The 15,968-nt window shown below is 35.3% G+C and overlaps 1 protein-coding gene across 3 annotated transcripts in view; it reads right to left on the reverse strand.

Moving 5' to 3' along the window:
• The window catches only part of LOC145687147 (tyrosine-protein kinase transmembrane receptor Ror-like), a 396,459-nt gene that overhangs the window by 104,209 nt on the left and 276,282 nt on the right, over positions 1–15,968 (reverse strand). For 2 of the 3 annotated variants that reach the window (XM_081760607.1, XM_081760612.1), the window contains exon 3: positions 13,304–13,371. In XM_081760607.1, the coding sequence (XP_081616733.1) occupies positions 13,304–13,371 (68 nt within the window). The remainder of the gene's footprint in view (positions 1–13,303; positions 13,372–15,968) is intronic. The other variant, XM_081760610.1, reaches the window with a different exon arrangement.

Raw genomic sequence — 15,968 nt, forward strand, 5'->3', positions numbered from 1 at the left:
AGGATGATGATGGTGAATTGATGGAATGAAATTGATGAAAGATTCGGGGTTATAAATTTGAAGAGGAATAATTTGAATTTCGAAATGCCAATCAACACTTTGACATGAAGGGTCTCGGTTTTGATCGGTTGTCTCGTTAGCTGAAGGTAACCACATGAGACTATTAAATAATGAACATGCCAATGCAAGGTTATGTGTTTAAATAGAATATTAGCTTCCTTTTTCCTCAAATGAACCTCTCTAAGAACAGTAAAATATGGTATTGCTTACGTTTTCTTCTTGTTGCTGTCCACAGTCACAGGGGCTTGATGTCACGTTTGGCTGAATATTAACGACGCACTATATCACTTGGGTTTGAGTGTAAGAGTCCTTGCTTCGAACCCGTCAAAGGTCTCTTCCTCTTTTCTTCTTGGCGCTGTCTCGCAGTCTCGCTGCTCGGCGCTGGACGTCGTGGTTCTGGGCTCTTCTCGTTGACGGCTGTCCTCGATGTCTCCCTCTATGGAACTGGACTTCTGGGCTTGAAGTCCTCCTTGGAGGTCGTCTAGTACTGGACATCTTTCGAGACTTGGACGTATGTTGGCTCAGCTTCTTGGACTACAGGTGCTGGCTGCTACATCACCAGGGCAAAAGCGTGGGGTCCTCTTGAGCGACGCACGGCACGAAGTTGCGGCGTTTACACTCTAATGGATAGTTATGAACTGGACAAGTAAACTTTCTAAAATTTAGTTTTTGTACGGATGAGCATCCTTGTTTACTCAAATGGATATTTAATTTTACGCTGGTGAAAGTGTGTTTTTGTGTGACATCTGTGTGCTTGTTTCTGAAATTAGGTTCGTTGTTTCCTTGAATAGCTGTCTATTCTAAAGTCATAACACTGTTCGGATGTTTACTGTTCCAAACAAGAAATATCAATTTCTTAATAATAAAATTGTCTTAAAATAAACGTATAATTTAGCCCATTCTGGCTGCATGTTGGCTACAATCCTGCAGATCCTTTTTCGCTCAGTCACATGACATAGTTTCAGGGCATTAAGATTGCTCTTCCGAATGATAGGGAGGCATAAATCCCTGTGAATGGCCCGGTTGATTGTCGCCTGCGATGTGCGGCATTTACTGGCTATCACCCGTTGCGTATGGGGATTTTCGGAGGTTTTCATACGCCGAACCACACACAATAGTGGCGGGGTTTTCTTCACGGGAGACTAGGTGATCGAATCTGTATGGTGGGCCTAGAACTCTGTGTCGCATATTCCCATGTAATACGATTCACAGTGGCACATAAAAATGATGCATTTTGCACATTTTTATGATGCGCGAAGCCATGAAGTTAACGTCGAAAAGAGGCAGAATGTCAGTTTTGGCTGCATCAGACTACGTTCGACCACACTGCTCCACTGCGTGACTAACGAGATACGGTTTCTTGCCTCATGGCAATCTCACAGTGATGGGGTTTGCATGTGTGTTACAGTTGAACATTGAATTCGGCTCAATATAACTGAATCAACCTCTATATTACAATCGTGGTTTTCCTTTGAGCATTTTTCCTTTAATTTACCCCTTAACCAATGGAATGATTTCTTCATGCGTCATGATGTGTTCAGTAAAACTATCACTTCTTTTCGAAACACCTTCTTACTCTCGTTTTATTGAATAGAAAGGGGAGAATATGGTTCTTACGTTGCCAATTGTCCGTAAGTACCTACACTAAGTCTACATCAAAATTGCACTATGAAAGAAAGACTAATAAGACAATACTATACTTTTAATCGAAAACATTATCCAATCTGATAGTGTAAAATATCTGTACGCTGTAAATACACTCTATAATGTAGTAAATTAAATATTCTAAATTTAAAATCAGGACTTTCACACTGAATTCTTGAATATATTTCTGCCCTCTGACTGTTTTCCTAGACACGTTGTGTTGTAATGTAAATTTAAAAAATATGAAACTATTCTTATCGATATACAAAAAAATGTAGCTGCACTTCAAAATTTCTCTGATCCTCCATTTGCAACTTCCTTCTCTTCAAGAAATTAAAGCTAGCGTTGTCACTAGTAAACACTGCTTTTTCTAACAATAAAGATGCAAGAACATAAATCATAGCATGAAGAATAATCGTTTGTCGTTACCCACAATATTTTAACATTTTAACGTATGCAGTAAAACGGCGTGGGTGGATAAGTATAGTAAAATGGCCCCAGATGTATCTTGGGACGACAAGTGAGTGGTATGTAGCTATCCCCAAGATACATTAATTCCTCACGTTTCAAACCTCAACCCTCATTGGTTCATGTGAAATGGTGCAAAATCGGAAAAGTGAAATTAATTTATTTCTCAAGAATGGCTCAATCGATTTTATTCAAACTTGGATGTATGTATAGGTGTATACAAGGGCTTTGTCATCTCCCCCCGACCATTTTCTCCCTCAAAAGATTCGATTCAATATTTTGAGCCCCTTTTGACCTATGATGGTTTGCGAACACAATTATGAAAAACTAAATTTTAGATGTCACTTTAACCTTACAATCACATATATTTTTTTTTTCCAAAATTGTATTACGGTTACACCGGTCAAAATTAGCCAAAAGAAACCATACCATACCATTAAGGGGGCAAATGCAAAAAGAAAACTATTGATATAGCTTTAGTATATTTCCCACGTGAATAAATGATAAATCACACCTGAAAAATACCAAAATTACTGAAATCCCATTTAATGGCCTGTGGCGTCTTCATCCCCATTTTGAGCCAAAGTGAAACTGTTAATATTGGTGTTTATTTCATATTATTCAATGAGCCTGAACATGAATATAAGGTTAAAATTGCCATTAGACTCCCGTAAGTATCTCATTTGAGAATGCGTAGAGTTTCAGTGTGGGTGTTCATATAAACAATGTTACCTATACCTACAGTGTCCAATCAAAGTGAAATAACCTTAGCTGGAAAGAGAATAACTATCAACGACAACATAAAGTAATGCAACGTTTGTTGTAGTGTCTCCCGTAGAGGATGGGTATAAGAAGTGGAATAGTAGAAAACTGCAACATTTGAATAAACGGTACATTTCATCCAATAAATAGAAGAAAATATAATGCAAACGGAAATTAAGTTACATGTAAGAAGTGCAAGTATTTCAATATGTGAAAGAAATAAGGATGAAAGGAACATTGTAGTACGCACTTCAGTCCTTGTCGCTGTTTTCATTTATGACCACATAAGTGTTGTCGTGATCGAATAGTTTGATTCCTATTTGTGCTGGTTTTGGGATCCTCGAAAAATATCTTTCATAACTTAGGTACTTCCATAACAATGGCTGCAACATGGGAGCAAGAGCCAACTGTTCGCAATCCATTTGCACAACAGTCGCAACAATACCTAACGACACTTTTGTAACTTTCTGCATTTGGTTTTAGATGAAGCATTTATATGTCTTGCTTTGCGAATGTCTTGAATGTACTGTCGTTTTCAATATCTTGTCATTATCTTTAACATACTCATATTAATATTACCTCTTTCATCCTACATTTCAGTCAAATAAAAAATTGCCGGTTTATATTGGAACGATTCACAAAACAATCCTTTCAAATATATTTCGGCCATTCGAGCAAAATCCTCAAGATCCTGCGAAGAAATAGATCTAGAGAGAAGTTCTCTTGTTTGCAATTTCTTCTATTCAACAAAGGCTGCGAAGATGTTTTTGTTTCCTGAAGTTTTCGCAGATTTAATGATTGCAGTGAGTGCTGAGTGGTTTTCATCTGGTGTCACACGTATGGAGAATTTATTGTGTCTGGAACCAGCAATTCTATAATATGGGCCGATACTAGATGCGATTTCATTGTCAAATATTTCATCCAACAGACGATACTTTACATTCAGCACTACATGGGTAGATTCAACTGCCCAACGAATTATCGTAAAAAAAAAACTGGTATCATTTGCTTCTGCAGTGAACAATTCTGATTTTTTGCCTTTAAATACAGGCATAGGAACTTCATAACCTTTGTTTTCAATATAAGTTTTACAGGGTCTATATTTGAAACCATTGACTACTAATTTACTAATATAAAACGTACAATTCTTATGTAGATGGAGGGTTTTACCCCATAAGATAAATTTCAACAGACGTTCCAGGCTGATAGTATTCCATTTTTCGCGACAAATTCACACAATCACAAAGATTCATTGTTTTGTGTTCGTTTTAAAGTGGCAAGAGTGTTCATTCTCAAATAAATTGTTAAATATCAACAGTTTCATTATATCACAAACTAGGGGTGGGGGCGCTACAGGCCATCAAATGGGACCTCAGTGAGTTTGGCATTTTTCAGGTGTGATTTCTCATTCATTCACGTGGGAAATATGCTAAAGCTATATCAATAGCTATTCTTTTTGCATTTGCCCCCTTAATGGTATGGTATGGTTAGTGTTGGCTATCGGGTTGACCATGGTGTACGCGTGATACAATTTTGAAAAAAAAAAATATATGTGATTGTAGGGTTAAAGCGACATCAAAAATTTATTTTTTCATAATTGTGCTCGTAGACCATCATAGGTCAAAAGGGGCTCAAAATATTAAATCGAATTTTTTGAAGGGGGAAATGGTCGGGACTAACTGTTAATTTTTTCAGACAAAGCCCTTGTATACACCTATACATACATTCAAGTTTGAACAAAATCGATTGAGCACTTCTTGAGAAATAAATTAATTTCACTTTTCCGATTTTGCGCCATTTCACATGAACCAATGAGGGTTGAGGTTTGAAACGTGAGGAATTAATGTATCTTGATGATAGCTACATACCACTCACTTGTCGTCCCAAGATACATCTGGGGCCATTTTACTATACTTACCCACCCATGCCCTTTAAAATTCTCCAGTAAAACCTTGCTAGAGAATGAGAGATGTGTTTTAAAAAAAACACTTATTTGAAAGCTTTGAAAATTACTTAAAATTCCATTTTATCTTTAGTAAATGGAATTTACTAAAGATAAAATGGAAGAAAAATCCTGATAGTTAAACTGTAGACTGAATAAAAAATCCATGCTAAGTGCCAAAACGAAAATATTGAGTAAACAACTGATATGTTACTTCAAAATTGATGGGACATATAGGCAGGCACGTTATTCTAGGGATTATTTGAACTCCTTCCATAGTGAATACTAGATAGCCAGTTTCTCACTGAATGGTGTTAGGCACATAGGCCACATTTTTACATTAAACCGAACTTATCCATTTTCGGCACTTAGTACGGATTTTATATTGTCTACAACTCACTTAAGTATGATCTTGTGATGACTCCGAAATGTTCTGTGTGATATAAGAGCAGTAGCGTCATTTCAAATTTTGCTTTAGGAGGGGGGAGGGGGGGAGGAAAGGGTCAAAACTTTCCACCGACAAAAAAAAAATACGTCTTTTATCAGTATATTAATTTACAATTCATTAAAACACATATTTCTCGAAGTTAAAGGGGGCAATTGCCCCCTGCACTTCCCAAATAACGTCCCTGGATAAGATATATATGTTTAAATAGTCTTGATTTATCAAAACTCCTTTATATATTTACGATTACTCATGTGTTCGTCCGTCCAGGAGACGAAAACATATCTCAACGTGTCCGGCTTTACAGGTGACAAAAACTCTAAGAGTTACTTGATCGAACACCATAGATTTTGGACAGGATCTACAGGGTGGAAAGTTATGAATTGACTTTGGTGATGAAGATGATACATCCACCGCAGATGGTAGAAATAAACTATTTGTTGTTTTAACGTTGATTGCTATAGAGCATAAACGGCAATAGAAAAAGAGTTGAGTGAAGTTGATTTTCAGTTTAGTGCCCCTTTCAGCAGCGAGACTATAATGGAAATACAGCTTAACGTGGAGTCCAAACCACATGACTCGAACCCGGGTCTCCCACGCTAAAGGCGTGAATGCAAGCCGCTTAGCCACGAGAAAGCACCAGTAGTAAAAAAAAAAAAAAAAAAAGAAAGGTGACCTTCTGCAATCAATTAAGCGTTTCAAAAATATATTCCATCTCCCCTCTATTTTCTACTGAAACGGTAAGTGGTATAAATTTACTACCATTTCCGGTTTCAATATTAATTGAGAAAATATCACGCCATAAGAACCAAACTCCTTCACGTGGAGCACATGTAACATTTTGATACTTTCTTTTTTTTTTTTTTTTTAAATTACAACTGGATTCAGTATTTCTCTGAAATTATATCCAATTCTTTTCTTTGAAATAAATCCATTAAAGAAAAGGCTTGAATATGGTGCAGACCACCAATTTATTGTACTGAAGTCTTTTTCATACTCTTTTGATACTTTGACAATTGTGAATTGTCTTTTCTTTCTACCAGCAAACACTAAAATCTTTTAAGACACTCAATTTTAGAAAGTTGAATGCTATTTCAGCTCCCTGTTTTTTTTTTTTTTTTTTTTAACTCTTTCACCGAACAAGACAGCTAATCTACGAGTATTTTTGCTTTTCCCAAGATCAATAGAAGAGTCATTAGGAAATTGATTTCTCTCCTTCGCTTCACTTTGAGTCTTGTATTTCCTACTCTCTTGTCAGTCACAATTTGGACTCTATATTTTACTTATCGACTTCTAGAATTTTCTCTATGCCGAAGGTTGTTCGGTTTATGTCGGATCGAATTAGGAACACCACTTGTTATATCGGGAATGACGCAAGAACGACTATGCTGTCATGAGCAATAGTGTGTTTAAAGTTGTAGGTGGGTCAGTGTTAACAAATGATGCCTAAATTAAACCATTATTGGTAAGGGTAGCCCTTTTCCATGCCTGTCTTCTATTTAAACACACTACACATAAACATTATAGGAGGAATGTATTCACATTCATGGTGACTACTTTGAAAGCTATTGTGCTTCGTTACACAAACTAGGAGCAGAGGGCGAAGTTGCTCACAAAAAGTCTCAAGAAGAGGACCCCATGAAAAATGACACCTACAGTGGTAGAGCGGATGCTCCGATTGACGTGCCAGGAAAATCCACTGATACTGTACAATTTGGCACCTTGAACCAGGGTTTTCGCCAGGATTTCAAAATCAGGGGGTGATCGAAAATTTGAGTGGACGTGTGGGTGCTTGACTTTTAGAAAACTTACATTATTATCTTTACTTTTCTCGTATTATCCTACAATTCTGCAGTAACAAAAGATGACACCTTTCCACTGCAATCCTAACTTTAACAAAGTAGAAAATGTTGAATTGACTTTCTTTTTTTTCTATTTTGCGTGAATATCCATTACAATTAAAATAAGTTAAATAGACTATTAACGAATTAATTCACTTGACTGATGTTTAACTAAAATCCGTCGTAGTTTTCTTGATTAATGTATGAATGGACAAATAAACGTCGGATGTTCTAAATTTATAACTTCTCTTGTCGTTCTTAAATTTCTATTTGCTCTGCCTAAAATGATTTTTTTTTTCATAACTGAGATCAGTCAGTGGTTAGGTTAGGTTAGATGAACTCGATATGTAATCACTCGTAATTACATATCCCATTCGATAAGTGATTACTATCCCACCTAAAGTGATTACATATCCCTTGTAACTCACTACTTAAATTATACTAGTGTTGATAATAAAAATAAATGTATACTAAATTATTTAAAAAGGTTTAATATAGGGCAGCGGCTGTTAGGAAATATGTTCCTACAAATACTAAGAACAAAATTCTACTTAAAATAAAAATTAATATTTATTATTCTTTCGAAACTGCAAATCTGACTTATCATAAACATAAATCAACTTTTAAATCAAAAGATAATACTTTCCACGTTCGTCTTGGTACACATGTAAACAAGCCCGTATCCAGAGGGGTCTAGGGGGCCGGCCTCTATAAATTTTTGCTGGCCCCCTTAAAATTTTCACGTTAGGCTTGCAAATGAATTATATGGTGATGAACTGTAATATGGTTGGAGCGGGCTCCCACTAACTTCAGCCGGGCCCCCCTACACTTTTGGGCTGGCTACCGGCCTGCATGTAAACCCTATTACTGTTACTAGTTTAAAATAATAATTGTTCATAATTATAAATACACTGTAGAATTCGTTTGAAATAACTTCTAACATGCAAGGGAGTTATTTAGCTAAATACGGAAACAAAATTGTGTAATAATTAGCAACACTATCCGTGACTTTGGATTAGGTATTGTAACAAAAGAAACACTGACCAAAGCTTCAATACACACTGAAGTTTAAACTATAATGCGTGTGTATTTTAAACTAAGATAGTGTCTGAGGAAGGATATGTTAGATATCCGAAACCGTTACACATTATAGTTTAAAATACTGTGTGTGTTGAAGCTTTGATCAGTGTTTCATTTCTTGAGTAGTGTAAAAATTCCCGATTTCGAACATACTAGGCCAGTCCAGGTCCCGCCTGATAGCAAGTACTCAATATTCGAGTGTCGCACGATACACCATGACCTTGGTACCATCCAACCATGGAGAATCCAACACCCCGAAAATTCGTTCTGTTTTATGACCCCATTTTAGTGGTGTGTTCGTTCTCTTTTATAGCCCCATTCTAGAGATGTATTCGTTCTCTTGTACGACCCTTATTTTAACATAGCAAAAAATACGTAAGACAATGAACATAGAGACTACGAACGCATATTTTAACAGTACTCCTATGTAACATAGCAAATACTACTAACAAAATAGAGAATAATGTCGGTTACTCATTATTTTATGAGGACTTTTTCAACCCCTATTTTAACATAGCAGAGCTAATAAAAAGATTATGAACACATTTTCCAACCCCAATGTAACATAGCAGAAATTACATAAGACTACGAACACGTAGCAGAGGTAATAAAAGAGTTCAGTTTATTTTTCTACCCCTACTTTATCATAGCAAAAATTACGTAAGACAATGAACACAGACTACGAACGCATAGTTTAACAGTACTCCTATGTAACATAGCAAATACTAATAACTTAATAGAGAATAATGGGGGTGTACTCGTTAATTTTATGAGTACTTTTTCAACCCTATGTAACACAGCAGAGATTACATAAGAAAGGCTACAAGCATATTTAACATAGCAGAGCTGATAAAAGAGTATGGCCAATTTTTAACCATTATTTAACATAGCACAGATTACATAAGACTATTTAACATAAGACACTAGAAAATAAGAACCAATAGCAGGAATGTACTCGTTAACCCCTATATCAGATAGCAGAAATTACACAAGCATTCATCAACTACTACATATCCCAAAAGTACTGACCATCGAGGTCAAAGGTCAATTATTTAAATCCGAATAACTCGTAAACGGAGCGACATATTGAGATGCTGTTTCCATATTTAGTAATAGCTCACAAAGTACTTACCGTCCCAAAGCACAGACCATCGAGGTCAAAGGTCAAATATTTAACTCGAATAACTCGTAAACGGAGCAACATATTGAGATGCTGTTTCCACGTTTAGTAATAGGTCACCAACTACTACCCGTCCCAAATTACTGATCATCGAGATCAAAGGTCAAATATTTAAACCCGAATAACTCGTAAACGGAGCAACGTATTGATATGCTGTTTCCAGATTTAGTAATAGGTCATCAAGTACTACCCATCCCAAATTACTGACCATCGAGGTCAAAGGTCAAATATTTAAACCCCAATAACTTCTAAAGAGAGCGACTGATAAATTTGTGTGACCTATTCAATTTTGTATCAATCAGAAAAAAGCTAAGAAGGAGTAAATTTGAGTGGCTTATTTACTTCTGCATTACGAGGAAAAAGCCAAGAAAGGCCAATTTAACTACTTCAGAGTTTTATACCGTTTTGGGATATTCAAATAAACGAAAAAATAAATTTATATCAACCAGAAAAAGCAAAGATATGTCATTTTAACTAACTGAGAATTTTATATCATCCTGTAATATTTAACCAAACGAAGGGATAAATTTGAATGACCTATTCAATTTTGTTCCAGCGAGAAATACAATTGTAACTAGCCCAGAATTACTGTACCTTTTGGTGCTATTCAAATAAGCGAAGGAATAAATTTATACCAGCCAGAGAATGCGAAGGACCATTTTAACTAATTCAAAATTTTATATCATTTTGTACTACTCAAATAAACGAAGAAATAAATTTGAGTGGAGTATTTAATTTTGTGCCAACCAGAAAAAATCCAAAGATGGACCATTTTAACTAGCTGAGTATTTTATAGTTTTGTACTATTTAAACAAAGGAATAAATCAGTACTAACCGGAAAAACTGAAAAAGGTCTATTCTAACTAGCTCAGAATTTATGTACCTGTTATACTACTAAAATAAACCAGAAAAACCGAAGAAATTCCATTTTACCTAGCTCAAAATGTCTTTCTTTCTTTCTGTGGTATTCAAAATTTGTGCTATTCAAATAAACGAAGGAATAGATTTGAGTGGGCTATTTAATTTTGTAACAACCAGAAAAAATCGAATAAGGATCATTTTAACTAGCCGAGTATTTTATACCATTTTGTACTATTTAAATAAACAAAGAACTAAATTTGTACTAACCAGAGAAGGCGAAAAAGGACCATTTTAACTAGCTTAGAATTGATGTACTTTGTACTACTGCAGTAAACGAAAGAATAAATTTGAGTGGGTTATTTACTTTTGTAACAACCAAAAAACGAAGGACCATTTTAACTACCTGAGTATTTTATACAATTTTGGCATTTCTTGGGTTTTTTCTCGTTAATGCAGAAACAAATAAGCCACTCAAATTTACTTCTTCTTAGCTTTTTTCTGCTTTGTAAAAATTTGAATAGGCCACACAAATTTATCCGTCGTTCTGTTTAGAAGTTATTGGGGTTTAAATATTTGACCTTTGATCTCGATGGTCAGTACTTTTGGGACATGTAGTAGTTGATGATCTATTACTAAATGTGGAAGCAGCACCTCGATATGTGGATTCGTTTACGAGTTATTCGGGTTTAAATATTTGACATCTGATCTCGATGGTCCGTGCTTTTGGGATATGTAGTACTTGATGAATTATTACAAAATGTGGAAACAGCACCTCAATATGTCGCTCCGTTTACGAGTTATTCGGGTTTAAATATTTGACCTTTGACCTCGATGGTCAGTAATTTGGGCAAATGTAGTAGTTGATGATCTATTACTAAATGTGGAAACAGCACCTCAATATGTGGCTCCGTTTACGAGTTATTCGGGTTTAAATAACTGACCTTAGCTCTCGATGGTCCGTGCTTTTAGGACATGTAGTACTTGATGAATTATTACTAAATGTGGAAACAGCGTCTCAATACGTTGCTCCGTTTACGAGTTATTCGGGTTTAAATATTTGACCTCGAAGGTCAGTGCTTTTGAGACATGTAGTAGCTGATAAATGCTTGTGTAATTTCTGCTATGTTACATAGGGGTTGATAAAAGGAAACGAGTACACTGCTGCTATTGGTTCTTATTCTCTACTGTATTAAATAGTCTTGTGTAATTTGTGCTATATTAAATAATGGTTAAAAATGGGCCATAGTCTTTTATCAGCTCTGCTATGTTAAAAATGCTTGTAGCCTTTCTTGTGTAATATCTGCTGTGTTACATAGGGGTTGAAAAAATTCTCATAAAAGGGAACGAGTACGCCCTCATTATCTTCTGTTAAGTTAGTAGTATTTGCTATATTACATAGGAGTACTGTTAAATTATGCGTTCGTAGTCTGTGTGTTCATTGTCTTACGTAATTGTTGGTATGTTAAAATAGGGGCGGAAAAATAAGCTAAACTCTTTTATTAGCTCTGCTATGTTAAAATAGGGGTTGAAAAAGTGCTCATAAAAGGGGACGAGTACACCTCCATTATTCTGTATTATGTTAGTAGTATTTGCTAAGTTACATAGGAGTACTGTTAAAATATGTGTTCGTAGTCTCTGTGTTGATTGTCTTACGTAATTTTTGCTGTTAAAATAGGGGTGGAAAAATAAGCCAAACTATTTTATTTGTTCTGCTATGTTTTCGTAGTCTTATGTAATCTCTGCTGTTAAATATTCGGTTGGAGAATGTGTTCATTGTCTTTTATCAGATCTGCTATGTTACATACGGGGTGTAATCTGTGCTATGTTAAATAGTGGTTAAAAGTAAGCCATACACTTTTATACATTGGGGCTTGCCAAAATAGGTGTTCGTAGTCTGTGTAATTTCTGCTATGTTAAAATAGGGTTGAAAAAGTGGTCGTAAAAGTTAAAGAAAATACACTCTCAAAAAGTGCTCATAAAAGGGAACGAATACACCCCTAAAAGTGGTCATAAAAGAGAACGAGTTTTCGGGATGTTCGATTTTACATGGTCGGGTGGTACGTGGGTCATTGCGTATCGTGCGACATTGGAATATTGAGTACTTGCTAACAGGCGGGACCTGGATTGGCCTAGTATGTTCCAGATCGGGAATTTTTACACTACTTTCTTGTAATAATTAGTTTAATCTTTGCTCACAGCCAACTATATAAGGACATTTTAAAAGAAAAAGATAGTTCGAAATGAACTTCTAATAACAACTGAGCTGGATTAATTTATCATTTTGTTAATTGCTATATTCGATTTTCAGTAGTTATGCAGTTATCAACTTTTAAATAAAAATAAATTTCGCATTTTCATACAAGGTTATGCTTAAGTATTTACACGCATGGTTTCTGGAATACAGGTATATTAAAGCATTATTTTCAATATATGCAATGTCAATAACATACCCAATTCAATCCAATCGTAAGATACAGAAGTTTATGCTAATGTTTGCAAAGTCACTAATTGACATACGGTGCTCGACAAAACTAATTGAAGCTCATAAGTGGTTGGGATTAAAGTTTAAAAAATCTGCTGTCAATGTAGTATATGGTTTTAGCGCATAAAAGTTTAAAAAAAGCCACCCTTACGAACTACTTGACATGGATTTATTGTTTTTGTATTCCATTAAATATTTCCAATCAAAATAGCTATCTTAATAAAATGTTAATGAAATACTTCTTAGTAATAAGTTTTAATAAAGTAATAATACGCTTTCGATAAACTTTTTGAAAGGTACGCAATACGTGGATATACAGTACATATCTATTTATTTAAAAACTTTAATTGATTCCCGGAGGCAACCAGACTTAATACAAACATTACGCGTAATGGAGACTCTACAAAAACAATATTATTAATAATAACATCAACATCATTAAAACAACAACTAGAATAATTTACAGAGAGCAACAAGATGAATAACAGGTGAAAAACAGAATAATGGAACGAACATACGTATGTCCAGACGTACTTACCGATGTTTGATTAACTTTCGGTGGAGGGATGATAATTTGAATAGGTTTGTTCATCGGAGAGGGAGCTACTGAAACAAAAGAAAATAAGTGCATTATTATTAACAAAGGCAGCTAAAAGCAACGTATATTCTAAATTTATACTTATTTCTGTATGAGTTTTCTAAATATGAAGGAAGTTTCATTGTTTTACCTTCTTGCTCTGTACCTTCTTTTCGGTATAGACATTTTTTCACAACTCTAACAATAGCTTTCACTTTATATCAAAGAATATCCTTTTATAGAGTATTATACGAGTACTTATTACTACTATATGATACATAATACATTTTAATACTAAATATTTTTATATATTCCCTTCTGTAGCAAAAGAGCTTTTAGAAAATGAGATGCAAACAATCCTAACAAATGAAAGTTTGATTTCAAGTGAAAATTTCAGATTTAGCTTTGATAATTCATCTCGTTTCCTAAATTCAAATATTTGTATTGTGTGCTCTTCTAACAGGTGTAGCACCTGTAAACGTTTTACGTTTACACATTAACACCTACTATAGTAGAAGGTTTTACTTTGAAGGTACTATTAAGGTAGAAATATATACAGGGAACCAATAGGGAACAAGCTTACGTTTCGTTGTAAAATTACAGTGGAATGAAAAAAGAATATGACTATATTAAGGGGGCAGACTACTAAATATTTTTCAAAAGCTAACAATTTTTATTTTGCCAGTTTTTCGTAAGTGAAAAGAGATAATGAAATGTAACTTACCTCAGTAATAGATAATGCTATTCTACATCCGAAAATACTAATCGGAAGAATTTTCAGTGTTGCCATTCATAGAAATTACAGTGTGACCAGAATTTGAATTATTCAAAAATCTAGGTTATGGCAACGACTATAAAAATGAACTCAATGGCAATTGATAACTTATCATGCTGTCTGTGTTCCTTGTTAATTACTTTTTAAATAATATTTGTATTTTAATTCTACTGTTTATTAAAATTATTTATTTTGTACTCTTTATTACAAAATAAATACAAACATTATTTAAAAAGTAGTTAATAAGGAACACAGACAACATGATAAGTCATCAATTGCCGTTGAGTTTATTTTGATATTCGCTAACTTAACCTAGATTTTTGGATAATTCAAATTCTGGTCACACTGTAATTTCTATGGATGGCAACACTGAAAATGCTTCCGATTCGTATTTTCGGGTGTAGAATAACATTATCTATTACTGAGGTAAGGGACATTTCATATCTCTTTTCACTTACGAAAAACTGGCAAAAGAAAAATTGTTAGCTTTTGAAAAATATTTAGTAGTCTGCCCCCTTAAGGAAAGTTACATTCCGCACTTTTTTGACCTTCAGTAGATTTTTTTTTTAAATTAAATAAATCAGTTACAAGGACAGTATCATTATATACGTAATTTTATGTCAGCATGTACCGCAACATAATATTGATTTGATTTACTAAAGTTTATGTTCGTTTCAGTACCAAGGTAAAATGGGATGATAATCTGTAGTTTAAAGGAGGTGGAATCCGAACAACCATAATGCGTTCCCGTTGCACTGGGAATTGAACCTGGGACCGCGTGTGTGAAAAGTGTGCGATTTAGTCACTAGATCAGCAGGGAGGGCAGTATTTATATATCTACAGAACTCATTCCATCTCGATCAAGCTTGGCATGGAGATAGGTCTATATCAGTATTGACTATTGATCTACACAGAGCAAAAGTGACAAGAGATATCGAGAAACGGCTTTTGGAATCTATTTAGCGTTCTAAGAATAGTTACCATGTATTCACCATTGTATTCAAACTAGAAGTGACAGAACTCAACCACCGGTTTTAACATCAATCACCCTAGAACAAAATCCATAAATAATAGCGAGAAATGGTTTTCTATAATCAACTAAGCATCCAAAGAATATGTTCCATCTCCACTCTGATCTCTTTACTGGGGGCCGTGGTGGCAGCGTTCACCTCTGGTGCATGGGATCCCTGGTTCGATCCCAGCTCGCGCCAAGTGAACTTTGTGGTAGACAAACACCGTGTACGTGGGTTTCCTCGGGGTTCTCCCTCTCCATTCCACCAATTTCATTTATTTCTCATCATAACAGTCTCCTTTAGCCTAGCCAGCATAACCGTGGGACATAACACTCAGAGATTTCATTTCATTTTCTAATCTTTTTACTAAAACCAGAAGATGCAGAAATGAATCACTTCCGGTTTTTACGTTGACCGCTACGAAGTATAAACAGTAACAGATACCGTGACGCGGGTTTCTACAATCAATTAAGTGGTCTAAGAAAATATTCCATCTGCAGTCTAATCTCTCTCTCACTGCTTAAACCGAAAGTAGTAAAAACATATTAGTACTATTTCCGGTTTCAATATTAATTGAAAAATTATCACGCTATACAAAAGCAAACTCCTTCAGGTGATGTACATGTGACATTGGTAGTGCTCTCAAACGGGTCGGGTCAGGTCAACTCGGGTCGGGTTGTCGGGTCGGGTCAGTCCGGTCAGCTCGGGTCGGGTTGTCGGGTCGGGTCAGTCGGGTCAGCTCGGGTCGGGTTGTCGGGTTGGGTCAGCTCGGGTCGGGTTATCGGGTCAGGTCAATCGGGTCGGGTCAGTCGGGTCAGCTCACTTTGGTCAACTGAGT

The sequence above is a fragment of the Thermobia domestica genome, chromosome 1 (assembly GCF_964235325.1).
Source record: "Thermobia domestica chromosome 1, izTheDome1.hap1.1, whole genome shotgun sequence".
NCBI classification, from domain to species: Eukaryota; Metazoa; Arthropoda; class Insecta; order Zygentoma; family Lepismatidae; genus Thermobia; species Thermobia domestica.